Source organism: Myxocyprinus asiaticus, chromosome 32, assembly GCF_019703515.2.
Source record: "Myxocyprinus asiaticus isolate MX2 ecotype Aquarium Trade chromosome 32, UBuf_Myxa_2, whole genome shotgun sequence".
Taxonomy (NCBI): Eukaryota; Metazoa; Chordata; class Actinopteri; order Cypriniformes; family Catostomidae; genus Myxocyprinus; species Myxocyprinus asiaticus.
Window position 1 is genome coordinate 34,299,649 of NC_059375.1, and position 13,955 is coordinate 34,313,603.

Genomic DNA, 13,955 nt, shown 5'->3' on the forward strand with positions numbered 1-13,955 from the left:
TTCTGTAGTTAATGAGTAAATTTTGCTGCCTAACTCAAAATCAATGCTTTATTGTCAAATGTGCATTTCTATGTGACAAAATTTCAGTATTAATATTGTTAACTGCATTTGCGATTAAAAATAATTTCTGTAATATTATTATTGGTTTCTGTCCTTTCAAGATTTCATTTTTATATTACATTTTATGTATAGAATATGTTGCGTTATAGGTGTAATTTTGGTACAATTCTTGACACCTCACAGTGCACCTCACTAATTTTCAAACCCTGGTTACAGCCTTGGTCTGTCCTGGTGCAGAGGGGGAGAGCGGTGTGTCGGTGGTGTGGGTAGGAGCTGCTCAGAGATGAGGAACATTAAGGAATCCCTGCCTACATCACACGCACAGACCCACGCGTGAAATGCGCAGTGCCCACTACAGTACCCATCTGATCCTCCTCCAGTACCTGCGTGAGTCTCTGAACACTACGAAGTAATCGTGATCCTTGGTTCAGGCAGGATAAGAAATAAAGCAAGTGCTTCTCAAAACATTAAAAGAGATCCTCTAATGTCATATATAGAAATGGAATGCCTATTTTCGTCTCTAATAGTCCGTCTATGTAATGCATAGGAATTCACACACGGGAAACCGAAAATCACAGTAGCCTATATTCTAAAATCGTTTGAACATAGCCTCGGTTCAGTTTAAATGTATTTTATAGCCTAGAATGTTATGCTGTTGTAGCCTATATATTTTCAGAATGCTTTGTATAAACGCTGAAATGCATGGAGGGTGATAGTGCATTGAAAGAATCAGTATGAACGTCATTATTTTATAATCAAACGAAGCGGTGTACAATGCACACGCGCAACGCGATGTTGTAGCTAACGGTTTTAGGGGCCGTTGAGACTGAGCGCGTTCTTGCGCAAAAATAATAATAATAAAAAATAAAAAAAATTCTACAGTATACACCGCGCAATGCATATAAAAGTACGCAGGTGTCTCGATACGCGCTTTTTTCAAAGTTGACGTACTTTATTACCTGACATGGCGTCTAAAAAACGCGGCGCTCCTGCGCGAGACGCTGAAAGAACAATTTGTCAAAGACGTCCGTCTAGCGCATGTTTTCCTAGGGGAAAAACAATTGAAAAACATCTAAAGAGGACGGACTCAAAACGCTTTCGATGTGAACGGCCCCCTGACGCCCGCAGTTCAGCGCGAGCTCTCTTACTGTATTACATTATAATCAACGAAACTGCCTATTGGGACGCTCGCTTGTAGGAAGGGTAGAGGCGGAGTCCGTTTGAATATTAAGAGCAGTTCTAGTGACGGGGATAAACGCGTACGGTGGATTCCCGCCACTCCGGCGGCTGCGCGTGGGCATCAGTGGGCGCAGTGAGAGAGTTCCGTATAAAAGCTCCCGTATCTCCCACTGCCTCTGACACTCTCTGTTTGAATGATACAGTGTCGTCTCCTCCTCCTGTATTTCCTCGGAAACATTTCCCGCAGTCGAAATTCAAATTTCCGTCTATGGTTTTGACGCAAGCTACCAAAATGTCCCGGACCGACGAGGTGCACCGTATAACGGAGAATGTCTATAAGGTGAGTTAAAGTTTGAGTTGTTATTGCATGGCTAGTTTTATAAATTCTCGTATTTATAATATAATTTCTTAAAAACTGCACAGATGTATTGTAGCCTATCAGAATGAGCTTTTATTGCCAAGTATGCTTACACACATGAAATTAGTCTTGGTTACAGAAGCTTCCAGTGCACAGAGAAAACAAGACACAGACAATAAAATATGTAAAGGAGGAGGAAAAATAAAATTATATATATATATGAGAGAGAGAGAGAGAGAGAGAGATACACAAGAAATGTACAAATATGCTTTATACAGATACAGTATTCTGTGTATTCTCTATGTCCTATGACGGAATTATTCATTTATGTTGTAAAATAAAACTCCAAATGAAAAGGTACTTTTGCTATTTTGTGCATTTCTTTTAAACGTTTAAAGTGGCTGATAAACAATTTGACACAAACAATGCAGCTATTAATGAAAGAAATAGCCACTATGTGGTTGGTTTCAGTGTAGAACCAGTTCAGCCAAATACTTGAACCTGTCCTCTCACCTGTAACTGACTGGAAGACAGCTGAATTGCAGGTGTCTAGTCAGATTTAATCATTTACTGTACATCCGTGTGGGGAGCAGAGAGTTGACTTCAGAGATATCTGTGGATTTCCAGTTGTTCTCTGTATTTTGTCATTCCTTCATTTTTGAGCGTACCTTTTTGAGAGAGAAAAAAAAAAAGGGCAACATTTTCCTGACTGGGTGTCAGGGCTGTTTCTGAACATATAGGGGCCTACTTGGAGGCCCCCCCCACACCAGATCCAGGCCCACCTAAGAATGACACCACAATACAGTCTTCAACAAATTTGAATATATTAATTTAAAATTTGAATTTATTCATTACACAAAACCAAAACAATAAATTAACAAAAAATTACCAATAACTATACAAACTAACAATGAATGACTAGATAACAAATAACTATATACAAAAAAACAAAACAAAACAATGTCCTGGCACTGCGGGACCCCCTGGTGGCTCAGGGGCCCTAGGCAGCCGCTTATACCACTTATAGCTAGAAACGGCACCAGGTTTTCCCATAAAATCAGTGTATTTGAGGATGCAACAGTTCCTAAAATCATTTTAGGAATCATTTTTAAAATCAACATAACTTCGGTTCAATTTATAGTATTAAATGCTGTTGTAGCCTATATATTTTCAGAATGCTTCGTTTAAACGCTGAGACTCACTTCGTAAACACTAAACACGTATCCACGAAAGGCATAGAAATAATGCTAGTGCATTGAAAGACAGTACGAATGTCATTATAACCAACGAAGTGATGTACAATGCACACGCGCAATACGATGTAGTAGTGAACGGTTTTAGGGGCTTATCAGACTGAATGCGTTATTGCGCTTAAAAAAAATAAATTAAAAAAAAGCTACAGTAGATGCAGCGCAATGCATATAACAGAACGCAGGTGTTTCAAGACATGCTTTTAAAATTTGATGTTCTTTGTTATTTGACATGCATCTAAAGAACAAACGTGGCGGTGCTCCTGCACGAGATGCACTGGATGCAGTGCTACGATCAAAGATGTCCGTCTAGCCTAGCACGTTTATCTAGAAAACAATTGAAAAAATTAATATATATTAACTTAAAAATTTGAATTAATTATACAAAATACAAAAAAAGAAAAAAAAACTAAACATGTATATACAAAAAAAATTTAAATGTCCTGCCTGGTGGTGCAAGGGCCTTGAGCGTCTGCTTATACAGCTTATAGCTAGAAACGGCCCTGCTGGGTTTAATTTAATTGTGTGTTTTTCTAACCGTGGGTTTGTTTTTGTGTGAATGAGTTCTCGGTTGTTAATGTGGTATAAAACTGATTGTGTAAAACAGATGGATGGAGCATGTCTGATTCCCATCAGGAAAGAGTGACTAATGCACTTCCATGGATCCCCACCGTACACATGCATACAAGCGTACATCTACTTCTTTTCTCTGCCAGTTTTTACCCTCATGGAACTCATGGCACTTTTAAAGCATCTGACTCACCAAATTAAACCCCGGCGGCGGCAGAGGCTGACCCAATGAAGCATGTTAGTCCAATCGTGCAGACTTCTGTTAAGGGACTTTTTAATGTTCAGGCTGTTCATTTCAACCCAGATGATATCCTTTGTTAGAGACAGAAAAGACATGGTCTTATTACTGGCAGGGACAGATTTTTTTTCTTAGCCAGGTTCAGGGGAAAACTCTGCAGACTGGTTATTTGAGAAACCTGTCCATGTTTTCTGGGGAAGACATCAAGGCATGTACAGTATATACTAGGCAAATGGGTAATTGACAAATTACTTGTCCATTATGTTTTTGTTTAAACAATAGGCTAGTTAAAAGGGAAATGATATACTTAAATTGATGTGATTGTCACAATTTTTCAACAATTTTAATCACCTTTCAGCTATTTTGCAGTTCACTTAAATAGTCCTGCATGTGACTGCACGTGTTTTTTTTTGTTTGTTTTTTTTTTCACCAATTTGGAATGCCCAGTTCCCAATGCACATTTAAGTCCTTGTGGTTGCGTAGTGATTCGCCTCAATCCTGGTGGCGGAGGATGAATCCCAGCTGCCTCCACGTCTGAGACCGCCAACCCGCGCATCTTTATCACATGGCTTGTTGACCATGGCATCCACACTCAACTCGCCACGCACCCCACTGAGAACGAACCACATTATAGCAACCATGAGGAGGTTACCCCATGTGACTCTACCCTCCCTAACAACCAGGCCAATTTGGTTGCTTAGGAGACCTGGCTGGAGTCACTCTGCACGCCCTGGGATTCGAACTAGTGAGCTCTGGGGTTGGTAGCCAGCGTCTTTTACCACTGAGCTACCCAGGCCCCCGACTGCACATGTTTCTTTATGACAAAATAGAAAACAGCATTTGACAATAGGCATGTAAACATACAGGTATGCTATACACATTCTAACCTGGAAATGATCATGAGAGATTGAGGTCAAAATTAACATGACCTCATTTCTCGGGTCCTCAAGAAGAAATGTGCCTTGTACTATCAGTGTCACTTAAATTTGGATATGTTTTCCATGAGGTAAGAAAAGTTGTGTAACCGTCCAAAGCAAAAGCTTTAGGATTATAACTGGACATTTCATGACCATATAATCATACTTTAGGATATTTTCAGTGTAATTATATTGAAGTTGATGGGAAAACATTTTTACTGTGAGTCCTGCTTAACTATAAACTATTTTATGACCTTAGATGACCATTTCATTTTCCTGCTCTGGCGCAGATGTACTGTTTCATGATTAACTAAAGACATCAAGGTTATGTAGGCTATTCCCTAGGACTGATTTCATGAACTGAATGCTTTTAAGTCTCACTTTCATAGATCTTATGAGGTCTTATGCATAGATTTGACTACTTGAATATTTTAAAACCCTTAGTAAGCCACTTTGAGCCAGCTCAAAGAATAATTGCAACATATCTTGTAGTGTGTGTTGTGTTGAGTGTATGAGGAGTTTTGAGAGGTAGGAATTCACGTGTTACCTCCAGGTTTGAACATTGTGGTCATTTTGCACTTTTAGACTTGAAGAGGGAGGCTATTTCTTCCTCATGGGATCCCTTGGAGCCTTTAGGCTGTATGACTTGTATAATTATGGATATTGTGTGGCCACAGTGCGGTCTCTATTATAAGAAATAAAGAGACCGCGGATGCAGTGGGGTGGTAAACTGCAGTCGTGGATAGAAGAACAAAGTTGTGGCATTTTAAATGTAATGCTGTTACATGTATTCGGTTACTACCCAGCCCTGTCCATACAACTTGTACTTGACAAGACTTCTGAAATCACATGACATGGGTTGAATAAATGATGACAGAATTGTCATTTTTGGGTGAACTAGCATATTCATTTAATAAACAAACATCCACCACCTTTTGGATATGTAGTGGCCTGATCATGTCTCGCAAAACACTAGACCTGAAGGCAAACCTTGTATCCAAATTCATATCACACATGTAAACAGTACCATTGCGGACAAGATGAACTATGGATCATTATGTATGTGTACACCTGGCATCAGTTTAGTAATCTCACAGGTCCCTGGGAGCCTAAATCCACCCGTCTGCACTTACGAGTGACTCAGCCTGCATCTGCCTGTGTGAGTGGGCAGTGTCTCGCAGGCCAATTGAATATGTGTGTCAGTGCGTGCATGTGCTTCTGTGTGTGTGTGTTTGTGTGGGCAGTGTCTCGCAGACCGAAAAATCTGTGTGTGAGAATGTGCCTCTGCCGACGCGATGGGGTTGTAAATGTGTGTGAGATCAGCTTTGTGTGTGCCCACGGTGAGTAGGACAGCCAGAGCTCATGAAAGCTATTGTCATGTGTTTGGAGGCTGTTTTCTTTCATACCACGCTGGACTACCCACACCCTGACCACATATCTGTGCTTTGACTATCCTCTTACTGGCCCGTATTTCTTTAATGTAGATGTCAGGCTTGTTTATGCTGATGCTGTCCAAACAGATGGAGCCATTTAAGGGATAGTTCACACAAAAATGAAAATTCTGTCATTTACTCACCCTTATGTTGGTCCAAACCAATAAGACTTCCTTTCCTCTGGATGGAAATGTTAATACAATGAAAATTAATGGGGACAAACACCATCTACAGTTGAATGGACTACACTGGAAAAAAATTACTACGATTTACTTTTTCTTAAATGTACTTACATTTCTAAAGTTTTTGCACACTTCATGACATATTGATTGAAGTGAGTAGATTTAACTTAAACATGTTAGTAAATACAGTAACTTTTACTTACAAATATGATATGTATGGTACTGAAATGAACATAGTTAAATTTTAAATGAACATATTATTAGAACATGTAACGTTTTTAATTTTCCTAACATTTGTTACATCATTTGAACATGTATTTAAATGTTTAATCATGTACCACATGACATACGGAATCCTCCCACAGTTCAGTGAAACTACATCACCTTGTATTACTGGCGATACAAACATCTTACACAGCACGTAGACCTCAATACTTGGTGTGCAAAACACGATGACGGTGACAAAGATAATTGTTTTGATCATGAACGGTTCATTTTGAGTAGAAAATGAACTTCAGACTTCACAAAAAAAGTTACCAAACATGATGACAAAATTACCAAAAAAAAAAAAAAAAAAATTGGTGTAAATAAACTTGCAAAGAGTGAAACCATGCAAGCGAATTAATTATTCAAGCCCAGTGCATGCTGGGAACACCAGCTTTGAAAAGTTAAATAAAATTTACTTATCAGTGAAATTTATTCAAATTAGCTAATAAATATGACAGGGTTTTCTACATTAGGATTTATACATAATGATACATTGTAAAAAAAAACTCTCCATCATAAATAATATTTGCTTATAATGTAGAGCATTTATTTTTTACATGTTTGAATGTAGAATTTACTTAATATTTTGATGTTCTCACTTAAACTAACTTATTCAACGTAGGAAGAATCTAATCTTTTCTGCTAGATTTACTTTAGTGTATTTTTATGGTGCTTTTTAATAATTTTATTTTTTAAGCTCGAAAGCTGTGGTTGCTATGAGCTGTCATTGTATGACTTAGAGCTGTGTGACGATTCTTCAAAATTTCTCCTTTTGTGTTCCACGGAAAAAAGTAACAATAAATACAGAATTCTATTTTTTTTGTTGACCTATTCCTTTTATTATGCTCATGCCTATCTTTTTAGTGGAATATTCTTGTCCTTTTCACTTCCAAACAGATGGAGCCATTAAAAGTCCTTTGAGGTCATTTGATTGATGAAATGTTACATTTACATAATCTCACAGTGCACTTTAAGCAGTGTTGGGTAAGTTACTCTAAAAAAGTAATTAATTACTAACTACTAATTACATCTTCTACAGTGTAATTAGATTACTGTACTAATTACTCTGTCTGAAAATTAATTACATTACTAATTACTTTCTAAAACCCTTATCAACCTCAACCAGATGAAACATACAAGAATAGACATGAAATTGTTCTTTTAATTTTTTCAAATAATCATATAAAATCAAATAAATTATTCTTGAACTGGCCAAAGAATTTAAGGGGGCAGCGTTAAATTGGAAAACATAACTTTTTACATAAGATATAAATAAAATTAACATAGTACAGTACAATTATACAGTATTTAATGCAATAGCATCAGAATTAACTGTAAATGACTGAAAAATGAAGAGTAATCCTTTACTTTTTTAAAGGAAAAAGTAATTTAATTATAGCCATGCATTATTTAGTAACACATTACACCCAGCAATGACTTTAGGTGCACATGAACATGTAGTGATATACATTAGATGAGGAACTAGTACAGCTATTGAACCTGTGTCAGCTATCACCAGTTCAAGAATTTCACCAGTGTGTGGTTAAACAATGCAACAATGCTCATCTCCACCCAGAACCATTCCTTTAGGATGGATCTCTATCTCATTCCATTAACAACATATTTGTGTGTTTGTTTTGTGCTCAGGAGTGAGTTCTTGTTTAAATCAACTGATTTTCTGGGTGGAATGTGTGGTGTCAGGGCGGAGCGGGTTTTTTCAACACTGGGATTTGTTTAAAGTCGGTCAAAAGATTGTGACTGATTCTGGGTGAGGTCTTATTATGCACTTACATTTGTGCATTTGGCAGATGCTTTTATCCAAAGCAATTTTTTTATCAGTCCATGCACTCCCTGGGAATTGAACCCATGACCCATAATGGTGTTGTGCCATGCAGGAACATTTTATATGCATAGCAAATAGGTAAGCACAGTATGTTTTCCCACATGGCCTTGTTTTGGCATTATATAACAAGTCCAACTTTCAACTTCTCTTATCTCAGTTGAAGTGATCTAGAGAGCCTTCACGGAATATAGGTGCCATTTAAAATCTGTACTATATGCATTTTTTGTTTGTTTTTGTGCTGTCAGATGAAGACAAAAATACAGATGGTAGCTTAACAGCATGCTGGAAGAAATCTGTCATATGTAGGACTCTGTTTGCATCTCTGTTTTTTGAGTGTGCATGGTACTTTTAAGGGGAAGGGGCTGCTTAGTTGAGAAAATTGGATCATAAAAACTTCCCTAGATCTAAATCAAGGGCCAATCTGATGGCTTTATGCAGAAACCTGTTACTTACAGATGGCTGGATTATGAGTGCACCGTCTGCCTTCATTATGCCATTTTTATTTATTTATTAATTATGTCTTGCTTTCTGGTCTCTTGGCTGAATAGCACAGTGACCCCTGTTGTTGTTTTTCTATACTGAAACACATGGCATTAAATCTCTGTGGTTGGTTTTCTTGTACATAAACAGTACCTAGTGAGACCGATATACAGTATATCGGCCAGGCCGATTAATCTGCCGATATTTTCAGATTGTTGGCATCTGCGATGACTGACTGTTCCCAGTCGGCAGATTAACAGTAGTAATGTTTCATTTGTGAATTAATCTGTCTTTTTGAACATCTTTTAAGTGAATGAATCTTTCTCATTCACCTCCATACACTGACTCAAATTTCTGATCCACTGATGTCTCTCCCTTTCAAAGCTAATGAGCTCTACTGATTTTCATGACTGTAAAGACTGATTATCGCATGAGCCAATAGCATTCTAGTGCAGGCTGTGAGGCAGCATGTCATTAATTTCTCCTGCTGAATGAATACGCTTTTAACTTTAAAAAAAAATTGCTTCCACGTATTAGTGACATAAGTGCTATGGTGTGTTTAAGCGAGAAGTCGGAAGTGCACGCTCTGTATACAACAGAATGAATATCACGTGAGAGTTAGGTCATTTCAAATAGTAACCGGTAGCAACAATTTAAAGTTAAAAATGTTTTATCGATTTGTTTCTTACACCAATCTATCAATTTGCTTCAGAAGACATTAATTGATCGTCTGGAGTCGTGTGGATTACTTTTATGCTGCCTAAATATGACTTTTGGACTGTCATATAGCCAACAGACTGTCTGTATACTTCCATTGTATGGACAAAAAGAGCTGATATGTGCTTATAAAAATCTTCAGTTCTGCTGAAGAAGGAAAGTCATGCACATCTGGGATAGCTTAAAGGTAAGTAACTCATGAGAGGATTTTTATTTTTTGGATATTTGTTTTATTTTTTTTATGAAACAAAAGGAAGCAAAGCAATCAAAAAATCAAGTCTCTGAAATGAATCAAAATCATCACCACTAATTAACAGAACTGGTTTTTCCCGCCTTGTTTGTGCTAATGCAAATTTTTCTGTTTTCAATTATTTATTTATTTTTTTGTGAATTGAGTAAATATTGTGGGTTTGTTTAAAGCTGAAATATGTCATTTCTGCGCCACAAAACAGAATTGCAAAAATAAACATTGTTTTCAGAATGGCTTTTTGAATAAGCCCCTCTTCTGCCATTGATAAAACAAACAGATTGTCCTGCTCCCAACTCACGGCATTGGTCATGTCAATGTTATTGTTTTTCTTGAGACTGGTCGCTCAAATCAAACAGAGGAATTTTTATAGCACCACAGAGACACAGTTTTCAAGAGACTTAACCTATGAATGGCTTACTTATGGCTGTCTTTGCAAATTAAGCTAGGAAAGAAGTATTTTATTTTAACACTGAAAAAGTTACATCAGCTTAAAGGGCCGTTTACACGACAACCTTTTCAACTAAAAACTGAAAACTTTATGCGTTTTGGCCATTCATTTACACGACAGTGGCGTTTTGGGGCCTGAAAACTTTTGAAAACGGGTTTCAAAGTGCAAGTTTTTGAAATCGATGCCGTTTTCGTCTCCGTGTAAACATACAAAAACACGAATTTGTGAAAACGATGACGTTATGCGCATGCGTATTACGTGTTATATAAAGAATGATTGATTGATAGGCATCAATTTGAGATGTATGAATACTGGTGTCTGTGCAAATAACAATAATCAACAATTTATTCATTTGGAGTGTTTTGTATTGAGTGTGAACATCGTACAGTAGGCAGAACCTGCAATTTGAAAATCTTGAAATTAATGTATGAATTTTTATGAAAAATGTATTTATATTTTGAATGTTATTTATTTATTTACTTAATTTTATTTGATGTACCTTTACCCTGCAATTCATTCACCCACCGCTTATAGCCTATAGACAGAGATGTGATGCCATGTTCAGTATCCAGTGATATGCTTGGAATATGAAAACATGAGGCAGTGAAAATGCATGTTAGATCCAGTGTACACAAGACCTCTCTCTGTCAGAAGATATCCATATATCAGAGTTCTGTCTGATATCCAAAACCAGTGAACATCAACAGCTTATGTTAACTTACTCTCCTACCAACCCAAGAGTCAGCAGGGGGAATACAGAAGAAGGCAGGAGACGAAGTGATGGTAAAAAAGAGCAGAGTTTATTGAATAATCTTGAGAGTTTAGTCTATAGGCATGCGCGCGAGACATTCAAAACTACAATGGCGGACTACAGGACTGTGTTTGTGCTGCTAAAGATTTTGAGTTTATTGACGCTTCTCCAGCAAAGTAATTGTAGTAATAAAGCAACCTCATCGTCCGTCCAGACAAAATTGCTCGATGCTTTCACCATCTTCGTTGGTTGTTTTCACCGCTCTGTGGAAGAATGCTTATGTGCGCAGGCGCGTAGTGTTTCTTTACAAAGTGACATCGCCAACTACTGGCCTGGCATGCATAATACAGCGTTTTTGTTGTTTTTGCGGATCCGTGTGAATGGGGATCGTTTTGACAACGTTGCCGTCTGTATGCGAAACTTTTCAAAAACTCAAAGAAAAACATTTCCGTTTTTAGTACATCGTTGTCGTGTAAACGTACCCTAAATCTGCTGATTTGTGTATATCTCATTTGCCATCAATAATATTATATCAGCCATTGGCTACCTTGCTTTTAAGATCAGTATTGGCATCGATCATTAAAAACTCCATTTTATTGACTTTTAAGTATAACTCTATTAGAGCCCGACCGATACTGATTTTAGAGAGGGAAAATTCACCGATTACCGATATGGTGGCCGATATATTTAATTTTTGAGCTGGAATGAAAACAGACCTTTTCTATGCGGATTTTGTTTCACCGATTTTGCACCGATATGACTATGCAAGGTACTCAGAAGGCTGCTTTCTTCAACAAATATTTTTATGAAAGAATATTTGACATTATTATTATTATAATACGTTGTCAACAAATTCTTGAAATGAACACTGAGAAAATAAAGAATAAATAAAAAATACAATAAATAGCTTAATAAACATCAGTACTGTTTAGTATCAGTCAAATGCTGAATATATTAATACTGCTGAGTCGAGATAAACAGATAAGCAGCGGTGTTACACCGTATTTTGCTATATAAGTTCAGGGGAAACTTTTCAACAGTGGAAAACCAGACTTTTAAATATTACATTTTATAAATGCAATGACTGGAATTGTTCGGTTGAAGGGGGTACCAAACTGTGAATCCTAAACAAAACAGTTTGGTGAATACATGTTTACTCATTAGCTTCCACTCAGCTGACAACAATGAAAGTAGTGATTAACTAGTTAGCTATAAGCTCGTTGTCATGGAGAGTAAAAGATGAACATCGTTTTTTACTTTCCAGCATTGTGTCTCACCGACTAGGTAACAACATAGCATGAAATCAACACTCATCAGACACAATCCACCACCGCACCATTGTCAGTTGAGCTGAAAAAAGATGCTCTGATGTTTACCTTTCAATCTGCTACATTACTGACTGCACTGACAAACTATAGCTGGCTAACAGCAAACAGACATGAGTGACATGGTTGTCAGGGACAAGGTTAATATTATATTAGTAATATTGAAAAGGGAAAATGATGGGGTCATTGTTTAAGTTTCCAGTATGTATTTCTCAAACTAGTTAACTTACAGAGACACCGCTCAACTCCGCCCTGTCTGCAGCGACACCGTCAGCTCAGCTCTGTATACGATGGAGTCGGAGCACGCTCTGATGGACAAACTATGCTATGACACCAATTCTAAAGCATTGTTTTCTGCATTATATGTTCTGAAAAAACGTTTTCATATCGGCACATATCGGTAAAGTATACGCCGATACCAATATATCGGTGAAAGGCTAATATCGGCCGACCGATATATCGATCGGGCACTAAACTCTGATTCGTTCTGTACTGTTAACCTGATTGAGTCAATCTCTTCAAAGCTCAGATCAAGGGGCGCATTTGCAGTGAGGCTGACATGCAGGCCAGTCATTTAGCTATTACTGGTACCTTCTTTATGACATTAAGTGTTTCAACAATTCTATGTGCAAGCTCATGTAGTGCTCTTGTGTAACATAATATTGCATTTTTTTTAATGGTGTGGCATATAGGTTAAAGCTAATTGTTGGTAACCTGATTGAAACAATAAAATACCAAAATACTGGTAATCTTCACATTTGACTGTTCGAAGGAAATACACTGATTTATTTGAGCTGTGAAATGACGTGTGACACAATCCTCATTCTTTACATTCTGATCACTCATTTAGTCAGGTGTCTAGTTTTGTGGTGATGTTTGAAATTTCTCAACCATAGGTGATGACATGGATGAACTATGCAAACCGGATCATGTTTCAGTCTTCTGTTAAACATGAGAACATTTTCATCTAGTGATCGATCGATATGGGATTTTTAACGGCCAATAATAATTTCTAGAGCCGATTATACATAATATAATTAAATGATAGCAAATGAGATGTGCACTTAGTGTACACAATATTTACTTATTAACAAATATTTTACAAAGAATATTTTTACTTGTGCACCTAGATGGAGAGACCACACTGTTGTCACCATGTGTGTTTTGTAGGTGAGAGACAGGCAAGCTGTTTGAATGTCAGGGTAGAGAGATGAAAGATTTATTTTGCCAGCAGCACATCATCACATTATAATGTTCTCACAGGTACAACATGTTCTAGTTATTTTACATAAAATAGACATTCACAGATACACTCTTAGAGTGCAACTACTTAACAAAGACATCTGTGTGTTCCAATGGATTCCTTTACAAGCATTTAAACTTTTGATGGCCCTTCGAAAAGATTGACCTCAATAAAATTTTGGAATTTAACAGCAGTTTAATATTGACTTCAGAAAATCCACTCCAGGTTAATTGATGCAAAATATTTGATGATACAAAAACTTTTTAGCGTAATGAAAAATTATGTGACCACATAGTGGACCCTTTTCATATTGAAGACGCATTTTTATTTTTTTATTTTTTTTTAAGGTATATTTTTAACTCCATATTTTTTTCTTTTGCCGTTGGAGCAAATGAGAAGGCATGTACCCAGGGCTTGACATTAACATTTTGGCTCACCGGCCAC

General features: G+C 37.2%; 1 protein-coding gene across 7 annotated transcripts in view; it reads left to right on the forward strand.

The window, feature by feature from the left end:
* The first annotated feature begins 1,340 nt into the window (after positions 1–1,340).
* Positions 1,341–13,955, forward strand: part of baiap2b (BAR/IMD domain containing adaptor protein 2b) — a 95,401-nt gene continuing 82,786 nt past the window's right edge. For 3 of the 7 annotated variants that reach the window (XM_051668011.1, XM_051668012.1, XM_051668007.1), the window contains exon 1: positions 1,343–1,579. In XM_051668011.1, coding sequence (XP_051523971.1) covers positions 1,508–1,579 — 72 coding nt within the window. In that variant the 5' untranslated portion in view covers positions 1,343–1,507. Of the gene's footprint in view, positions 1,580–13,955 lie in introns of all 7 variants that reach the window. The other 4 variants (XM_051668006.1, XM_051668008.1, XM_051668013.1 and 1 more) reach the window with 3 other exon arrangements.